The sequence below is a fragment of the Nicotiana attenuata genome, unplaced genomic scaffold (genome assembly GCF_001879085.1).
Source record: "Nicotiana attenuata strain UT unplaced genomic scaffold, NIATTr2, whole genome shotgun sequence".
NCBI lineage: Eukaryota > Viridiplantae > Streptophyta > Magnoliopsida > Solanales > Solanaceae > Nicotiana > Nicotiana attenuata.
In genome coordinates, this window is record NW_017670572.1 from 13,311 (window position 1) to 23,681 (window position 10,371).

General features: G+C 32.1%; 1 protein-coding gene across 1 annotated transcript; it reads left to right on the plus strand.

Annotated features, from left to right (window-relative positions):
- The first annotated feature begins 208 nt into the window (after window positions 1-208).
- On the plus strand, window positions 209-3,923 carry LOC109241115 (trihelix transcription factor GT-2-like). Its single transcript, XM_019407835.1, has 2 exons — window positions 209-808; window positions 1,630-3,923. The coding sequence occupies exons 1-2, from the start codon at window positions 495-497 to the stop codon at window positions 3,395-3,397; spliced, it is 2,082 nt and encodes a 693-aa protein (XP_019263380.1). The 5' UTR covers window positions 209-494; the 3' UTR covers window positions 3,398-3,923.
- Window positions 3,924-10,371: the final 6,448 nt, after the last annotated feature.

Genomic DNA, 10,371 nt, shown 5'->3' on the forward strand with positions numbered 1-10,371 from the left:
TTTTATTTTTAGCTTTCTCCTACATATACATATACGTAAACCATTTTGAATTCCCACAATTATTTAAAGTTTGTTACCATGAGTGAAACCAAAGTGACCCTTCTAGTTTTATTGAAAAGAAAAACCATTTCTTGACAATAATAGAAGAGAAATCTGAAGATTCCATAGCTAAAAGAAGCAAAAGGGTGTTTTTTTAATATAAATATTTCTGGGTCTACCATTTTTATTTATGTATTTCTTGTATTTTAAGAGGTGTGAGATTGACAGGCAGATCCCACCGAAATAAATTAATAAATTCACCACACCCCCCCCATCTTCATAAAAACCCCTCAGAATTCACCATCTTTTTTTTCTTCTATTATTCATCAGCTGTAATTGCTGCACAGAACAGAAGAGAAGAGGAGGAGGGGGTTAATAAGAAGTAGTACTAGTAGAAATATAGTAGCAGTACTCCTCTCTTTTCTTTTTAGAAAAAAGAAAAAGAAAAAAAAAAGATGCTAGGAGTTTCTGGGATAATAAGCAGAACTAATTCAGGAGGTGGGGGAGAAAATCCAGAAAGCGGCGGCGGAGCAGGTAGTGGAGGAAGTAGTGAAATAGGTATAGGAGGTGGCGGAATTTCAATATCTGGTGGATTTATGACAGAAGAAGATAGAGCAATAAGAAATATGGAAGAAGGTGAGAGGAATTCAGGTGGTGGAAATAGATGGCCAAGACAAGAAACAATAGCTTTGCTGAAAATAAGGTCGGAGATGGACGTTGTTTTTCGAGATTCTAGTCTTAAAGGTCCCTTATGGGAAGAAGTTTCCAGGTACTATAATTAAATCATTTGTTGTTTCTTTCTTTATTGCTACTTCTTCTCTCATTCTCACCATCATCATCACTTTCATGATGCACTGAATTGATGGTAACAGAATCTTTTTTTCTTCCTCTTTTTGGGAAAAAAAAGAAATTAAAGAATGAGTAGTATTTATTTTTGGGAAATGAAAAGATAGATCTATGGATCAGAATTCCATTGAATTATTGCTTTTTGATTAAAAGGGTCATTGTTTTTTCAGTTCATTTCACTACAATACAGCAAATTTGAGGGAATTCAGATTCCCTCCGGGTTTTGGGCCAAATTCAGTTTTGCTTTTTTTTTTTTTTGGCGTTTTTCTCTGCCAATTCCCAGCAAGAAATTTTGGATACCAATCTATCTTTTCCAGTTCTATGAACTACTACCTTCTCTCCCTCCTCTCAAATTCAGCAAATAATTATAAGATATGATTTGTAATCAAAATCTTATATAAGTAAAAACAAGATTTATGTTGCACCATGATTTTATTCTCTTAATTGTCCATTGGAGAAAAAATGTGCTTAATTCTATAGTGTTCCAATAAATTCTTTCCACCTTCTGTTGTCTCTTTCAGTAACCTTGTTTAAAAGCTCTCAATTACCTTAATCTTGATTAGTGATTTCTTAATCTTCATGTTTATTTTATGTGGTAAAAAGTACTAGTACCAAATCGAAATTTGTTTTATTGATGAATACAATAATCAAGGTATTAAAAAATTGGAGTTTGGTTTTGGTTATTGTACTTTGTGTTTCTAATACTAATTTTCATCTTTTTGTTTCAATTTGCCAAATGTTTAGGAAAATGGCGGACCTCGGTTTCCATCGAAGTGCCAAGAAATGTAAAGAGAAATTCGAGAATGTTTACAAGTATCACAAGAGAACTAAAGATGGTCGAGCTTCTAAAGCAGATGGCAAAACTTATCGTTTTTTTGAACAATTAGAAGCTCTTGAAAACAACCCTTCTTCTCATCATTCTTTATTATTGCCACCACCAATTACTTCTTCTCGTCCCCCACCACCTCCATTGGAAGCTACTCCTATAAATATGGCCATGCCAATGCCATCTGGAAATGCTAATACCATAAATCTTCAACTCCCAGCTTCACAACAACAAGGTACTACTACTGTCACTGTTTCATCAGCGCCACCAAATAATAGTAATATTTTTGTGTCTTCTCATCAAAATACAATCTCTCACCAAAATATTCCGTTAAGCTCTTCCATGGCACCATCACCAATACCATCGCCACAACCAGCTAATAATCCGATAAATAATCTTCAACCAAATACAAATTTTCCATCCCATGATCAGAATATTTCAGCAATGTCGTATTCGACTTCTTCATCCACTTCCTCGGACGAGGATATACAAAGGCGGCATAAGAAGAAGAGGAAATGGAAGGATTTTTTTGAGAGGTTGATGAAGGATGTGATTGACAAACAAGAGGATTTGCAAAGAAGGTTTTTGGAGACATTAGAGAAACGAGAGCGTGACCGGATGGTACGAGAAGAAGCTTGGAGAGTACAAGAAGTGGCAAGAATGAATAGGGAACATGATCTTTTAGTCCAAGAAAGATCAATGGCAGCAGCTAAAGATGCAGCTGTTATTTCATTCTTGCAAAAGATAACCGAACAGCAAAACATCCAAATTCCAAGTAACATCAATGTTGCTCCTCCATCAGCACAAGTACAAATACAATTGCCCGAAAATCCACCACCTCCGCCAACACGTTCACAAGTAGTGCAGCAACAAACACAACCAACTGCAGTTCTAGTATCACCAGCGCCACCTCAACCATCACCCGCAACACCAGCTCCAATATCATTGCCGGTGACGATACCAACTCCTGTATCAGCACAGTCACTGCCACTAACACCGCCAGTACCAGCCAAGAACGTGGAATTAACACCGAAAAGTGATAATGGGGGTGAGGGTTATACTCCAGCAAGCTCTTCAAGATGGCCTAAAGCAGAAGTTGAAGCGTTAATTAAGCTACGAACACAGCTAGATGTTAAGTACCAAGAAAACGGACCAAAAGGGCCGCTGTGGGAGGAGATATCAGCTGGAATGAAGAAATTTGGATACAACAGGAATGCCAAGAGATGCAAAGAGAAATGGGAGAATATCAACAAGTACTTCAAGAAAGTGAAGGAGAGTAACAAGAAGAGACCAGAAGATTCCAAGACTTGCCCATATTTCCACCAGCTCGACGCATTGTACAAGGAGAAAGCTAAGAACGAAACTTCATCTTCTTCATTCAGTAATCCATCAGCAAGTGGGTTTGCATTAAACCCGGAAAACAACCCAATGATGCCGATCATGGCTCGTCCAGAACAACAATGGCCGCTTCCGCCACATCATCAACAACCACAACAACACCATGAAAGTACCCGAATGGATCACGACCACGAGAGTGATAACATGGATCAAGACGAGGATGATGAAGACGAGGAAGACGAGGATGAGGAAAATGCGTATGAGATAGTGGCAAACAAACAGCAATCATCAATGGCAGCAGCCAACACAACAACCACCACCACAGCTACTGCTACAACGACAGTTTGAGCGAGCTTAGCACAGATCTCAAATGGAGAAAGAGAAGAGAAGTGAAGAGGGGGGCAAAAAGAGCGGAATTTTTAAAAACAAATGTGGGTAAGTGACTGAACATTGGGAATAGCAAGTGGGTCAACAGATTCTTGCAGGAAAGTGTCAGATTGGATCAGATCTCAGAAAATTCCGGTTGGTATGAGAAGACGGTCACTCTGAAAAATAGCTCATTTGGAGGAAAAGGTGAACAAATTGACACATCATTTCATTTTTTCTTTTTTGTTGAAACTCTTTTTTCTTTTTTTCTTTTTCTTTTAATTTTGAGTTGGGGATGTTGGTAACGGGGTATAGTGTAGTTTTTGGTGGTATAAGCTTATTTGCACTTCCATTGTTTATTTATTGATTATCAAAATAAAGTTTATTGAGGGAAGGGGAGGGAAGAGAAAAAGGGACATAAAGGGAGATTTTTAAAGGAATAAAATGAAGGGACAAAGTCTGTAATTTTTTTTTACGTCTTTTTTCTTTTATAAATTTCCTTTTTGTTCATGGGTGTAAATGTGGAAATAGTTAAGTAGAGTTACATTCTTATTCTCTTTTTCATTAAATCTACTTGGAAAATAGTTACTCAATTCATCTTTTTAAATTCTTTTGTTATGTCAAGTAGTATGGTTTGATAATCTTGTAGAATGTATTGAAGATCAAATTTTTTCTTCTTCCAGCAAAACAAGCACATACAGAAAATTTCACGTACACCAATTTGTGAGGCAACATTTTACCCCAAGTTGCAAAACAGCTACTAGTAGATTTTTTTACTTTGATTCCCTCATAGAACGAAAGAAGAAAGAGGAATAAACATAACAACAAATGGGTCCTTGTTGCACATGATATCTAGTAAATGTTAGTAGTATTATTTTTTCAATTTTTTTTTTAGAACTTCTTTTTTTTTTGTTTGTATTAATTCTACAACTATCACATCTCTGATTATATTTTTAAAATAGTTTTTGTTTTACTCTTACACAAAAGATCAGTGAGTAAAAGTCATCGGAACTAATTCCCATGATCAATGATGTATAAGTTTGGACAAATAGTTTTTTTTAAAATAAAATCTTTCCCTAGTGCTAACCGGTTCGATAAGGACTGAAGTATGCTAGAAAGTATCTTGTATAGAGTTTAAGTTATATATGTGAATGATGTAAAAAAAATTATACAGTTAAATACTTGTAAGTAAATTTTTATGATAATATTTATTTTTAACCTGATAAAACAATAATAAGTTAAAAAATACATTTGTAGCATAAAATAACTTTGTAAGGTAAATTCTTCAATATAAGAAAAATGGGGCCCTCAAGCAATAATAATGCAGCAATACTATATGGAGTGGGGTCATACAAACTACAAAGAAGGGGTTCGAAAAACTTCAAATCATTATAAGTGAAATGTGCATTATTTTCATTCAAGTGTTGACTTTTCACATAGCCCACAAAATATAATGGTTATTCATGTAAGGAAAGAATAATGATGATATACATATGGATGGTGTAAAAAAAAGAAGAAGATAATTATTGATAAGTAGTGTAGCTAGCTAGTTCATGGAGATGCCTTTTGTTCCTCTTCTCACATGATGTGTAGGGTTAAAGGTATAGTAGTTGATATATTCCTGCTTTCTTGTTTCATAAATTCAGTATTTTTTTTCGTTTCAATCCAGTTAAGCATGGTGTCTAAAATCCATTTCTCAATGATCATATATCTTGCCAATCTACAACTAAACAAAAGAAAATGAATAACTTGCAATATAATTTCTTAGTAAGGAAAAACAATAACCCACAACGAAAACAAAAAGATAATTTTTTATATATTTGTATAATATGACCTTTTCTAATGTAAGGAAATAATCAACTTTGTAATTGTCTGGGTCTAAACTTAATTCCGGAATGTAAGAGATATGTAAAACAGTGGAATGGTCATATATATGACTGAATGAAATTAAGCACTGGGACAAATCGAGTTTCAAATATTATATTAATTACCACTTGGAATTTCCTTTCCTAAATCATACAGCAGCCCTAGAAAGTCACATTCAACAGCAATCTCTTCAGCTATGATTTGATATATATATATATATATATATATATATATATATATATATATATATATATATATATATATATATATATATATATATATATATGATGTCCAGTAACTATATATGTAATTTCAACAAATAGTTAACTTGTATTTGTAAAAATGTGGATGTGCCCGCCAAAAATCTTATTATGTATTACTAATTGAAATGTGTAAGATCGACTTTAGTTCAATATATATATATATATATATATATATATATATATATATAGAACTCAAAATTGATACTCTCCTTAACCACCCCCTCCTCCCCTCACCCCAATTAATCCATTTTGTGCAGTGGGTCCAGAAAATGGGAGTTCAAGATGAATAGTAATATATATATATATATATGACGACAAAAATAAATTAATTATTCTACTGTATACTAAACAGTTAACAATAGTAAAGAAGGGAGTAGTACCGACAAATTTGATAGAGTGATAAGTATTCTTTTATTTTAATCAGATATTTTATTTTTAATCAGTATGAAATCATCATTGCTAAAAAAAAAAAGAAAGAAGTAAAACTGGAAATTAATAGTAAATTAGTAGTAATACAGTAGTAGTAGTGTTAAAAGAAGAGGAGCACATGAGAAAGGGGCACACATGCAAAGAGCTGACAGCAGCAGCAGCTATTGTTGCTTTTATATTTAAAGTCTCATCTTCTCCTCTTTTTTGAACTTTTCTCACACACTCAATATAATGTATCTCTCTCTCTCTCTCATCATTTCTAAACCTTCAATACAGTTTTACTAACAATTCCTTTCTGGACAAAATGAATGAAACTTCTAAAGTATAATTTTTCTCTCTCTCTCAAAGAAATAACCAACCCATATCAGATCTCTCTCTTTTTTTTTTTTTTAATTACTTGTCAGAAAGTCCTTTTGTAGTAGTAGTAGTAATCAGTTTTCTTGGGGCCCACGTGGCCCCACCACACTCCAAAGGAATCTCATCTATTCTAAGTAGTACTGCTTACTCCCGCTGTTCCAGTTTAGCGAACCTATTTCCTTTTTGGTCCGTTGTAAAAAATATGACTCATTTCTAAATTTGGTAATAATTTAGCTTTAACTTACAATTCTACCCTTAACGAGAAGCTTTTATAACCACACATATACTTTGGGCCCCTTTTTGACTAGTTTAGGATCACAAATTCCAAAAGTTTTCATTTTTTCTTAAACTCCGTGCCCAGTCAAACAGGTTCACATAATTAAGATACAGCAAGGGATTGTAATAAAGTACATATATATTCTGGCATATTTTATTTTCTTTCAAAAATACTTCTCTATCTAATAGCTCCACAATTCACAAGAGGTATATATGTTTTCAAAAGTTACCTCATTCAAATGGGAGTGTTCGTACAATTCTCCTTGATTAATCTGAAACTGGTTAAGTAATAAAGAGTAATGTAAATTTCAATTTGCAAATTAACGTATGTATTTGAGTAGAGTAATAACGTATCACAAGTAAAACATTAACATCTGCAGAATGAATTCGAGATTTAAATTTAAGGGGTTCAGGATTATTGGACACAAGATTAATTTAATTCAAATGGAATATATAAAATGGATGTGTTTTGTATATATTTATTGAGAACTAGAGCTGCAAGATTTTTCCTTTGCTGCTACTAACAGTATTAAAGCTGACGATCATCAAAACCAGAAATATACTTTCGGCTTTATGACGTCTTACATGCAAATGGAGTTGAAATATGTAGTACTAAATTTAGATACTAACAAAGAAAAATAAGCAAAAGAGAACTTTGCAGAAGCTCAAAACCCAACGTAAGTTGACGCTATTTTTTTTGTTAGTCAGCTCTATTAATTTAGCTTTCCATTAATAGACATAAAGCTTTGTTTGGGAATACTAATGAAAGGCATTTTTTGAAATTCTCTCATTCATTCTAATTTGACTTGGAGACTCATGTTATTTTTGAATTTCAATTCATTTGGATAAATACAAGAGCTCATGTCTCCATCAATAAGAAAAAGGAGTACTATTTCTAAGTCAAACGTTCAAGTTTATAAATATTTTTTTTGTTATATAAAAATACTAAATTAGAGTATGTATTAAACATGTTTTGAGTTATAATTATATATGCAGATAACATTTAGTGCATGAATTCCTATTGAACCAAAAAATAATCCATTGTGACCCAAATTTGAGATGTTGAACCAAAAAAAAAAAACAACTGTTTGATGATGTGGCATTATTGCTGGTAGTTTTCACACTTCTCTTGTAGCTTCGCATTCCTAGTTCCTTTGCTATTACAGGCCGTGCCATTTGTTTCTGCTACCTTATTTCCTTGCCATTGTTACTGTTTGTTTATTATCTTTTTTTTTTTTTAATATTTCTAAGCCGATGGTCTATCCGAAACAACCTCTCTTCCTTCGTAAGGTAGGGATAAGGTCTGCATCCACATTACATTCCTCAGATCCCACTGAGTAGAATTGCATTGGGTTTGTTGTTGTAGTTGTTGGGTAAGAGGAATCTACAAGAGAGTAAGACGGGTGTTTGATGCAAATTAAGTGCAGTAAAATAATGGGGGACCTTAATTAGTACAAATATGATGTGTTGGAGGTACCAAATTCAGTTAAATGTACGAAGGCATCTTTAGTTACTCCACTTTTTCAAAAAAATTCACACACTGCCAAGCAACTGGTACTGCCTAATGCCTACTGCACTTTTATAATTTTGGTACCAGAATTTAAGGTTGATTTTTTCTTTTTGAGTACTTGACAGAATTTGAGGTTGATTTCTTCTTCTTTTTCACTACTTAAATTTACAACTTTGGCTTTACTAATGACGAGACATGACATCTTGCCTTTCTAGGTGAAGCCTTCTATACTTTATAAGCGGTGGCTTATCAAGAGAAATTAAATAATAAAAAAATAAATACACAAAAAAGTTAAGGAAATTTAATATTTAATATATTTATATGAAGAAAATCTTAAATACATAGTGTAATTTTCAGACAAAGAAGGTTCAGCTCAACCCAGACTTATCTCCGCTCCTGTTTATAAGGGCAACTCGTTCACTATATATAACATGACATAACTTTTAAGTGAGTCGACAATCAAATTGAGATCAAAATGAAAATATAACTTCACAGGTTTCAAAATTAATAAGCTCCTTTTAAGTGAGTGCACTATCAACCCTGAACAAAAATCAACAAATAATATCAAACATTTTACAATAACTCGGTCTGTTCCATTTATATGATTCCTTATATGTATATATGCCTCTCTACGCTTGTTACAATGTTTAAATGTTAAATTCTCAAAAGGAAACTTGTTCAATTTACAAACTATTTTGACTAAAGCTCTTAAAATTGACCTAAATCCCTCCTACATGTGTTGCATTATTTATAAAGATAAAAAGGAGACAAAAAGCATGAAGCGTTTATTAACAGACAAATCATTAGCACCACGGAAGAAAAAGCTCCTAATCCATATTAAAGGCATGATTCTTGATAGTAGAAGTAGTAAAATTCTTCTTATGGCTGAAATTGAATGAATTTGAACAAATTGTTCATGCGATTATTTCTGTTTCCTAAAGTAATAGTTCGTTTGAAACGTTTGCGTTTTTTAAATATTTTTTTTAATGAGCCTTACGTAATGTGAATCATGAATAATAATAAAAAGTACATTGAAAATATCATGCTATGTAACATACTCTTATCTTCTTATCGTGTTTCAACCTTTCGATGACATCAGGGGAAGGGGGAGAAAAAAAAAAGGATAAGGTGATGCATTTTTACTTATCGTATAATGTTATATTTGTTCACAATTTTGATGTAAGGAATGTGAATACCTAGGATATTGGGAATAGCTTTGTGGTTCTTACTAAATAGGGAAATTGTGCTATGTGTGTGTAAAGATTCCTTAATTGATAATAGTACGTCTCTGGACCAAATCTCTTTATAGCGGGCTTCAAGCCCAATCAGTTGTGTCGCATATAGACCAAAGATTTTGGAGACAATTGACTCTCTGATGATTAGTAATTTCTTCAAAAGAATCATTTAGAGCATTAATTAGTTAACTACTCCAATAATAATTCTTACTATCAAAACTGAGTTATAAAATACCTAATTTAGAAGTTATTAACATCCAATTTTGTCCCTCATTTCTTTCAATTAATTTCCTTGAGCTTCTAAGTCATTAATACATCAAATACTTTATTTTTCAATACTATTTTCCATTTACTATTATTATTATTATTGTTGTTGTTGTTATTATTATTATTATTATTATATTTATTATTATTATTGATGTCAATGCTCTTATAATTTTTAGTACTCTCTTATTGCTACTAATATTACTGCTACTTTAATATTATTAATTTATCATTATTATACACTTATTATTATACTAGTTTTTAGACACATGCTTTTCACGCTTATTCCATCAATTTTATATAATATATGTTGAAAAATAGTTCAAATTCATATATATTTTAAAAACATTTGATTGAAATGTGAAGTAAAATCTAAGAGATATGCAAAAAGTTAGCAATTGATAAGGTTATTTTGCTCTTTCCTAAATATGCATGTGTCAACTTTTTTTTTTCCTTCTATTTTAATGTACATATCATGTAGTATAGAAACTTCAGCATCATAATTGCAATGTAATATTTTGTTTTTTTAATATTAAAAATAACTAAGATAGTAAAAATTCCCTTGACTACAGTAAAACGAATATATTATTTAGAGCCGATTTATAATGAAGTATGGATCTACAAATATATTCAAAACAAAATTAAATCAACAAATATTTGACACATCGTGTGCAAATGTGGTAAAATAACGATTAGACTATTTCATATTCCGTGGATAATCTATACAATCACAGAAAGTTTGAAATTTTATTAGTA

What these genes read in the sequence shown, in the direction of transcription:
- LOC109241115 (XM_019407835.1), top strand. Translation starts at nt 495, where the DNA reads ATGCTAGGAGTTTCTGGGATAATAAGCAGAACTAATTCAGGAGGTGGG. An exon ending in TTATGGGAAGAAGTTTCCAG is followed by an intron (nt 809 to 1,629) that starts GTACTATAATTA and finishes CCAAATGTTTAG; the next exon opens with GAAAATGGCGGACCTCGGTT.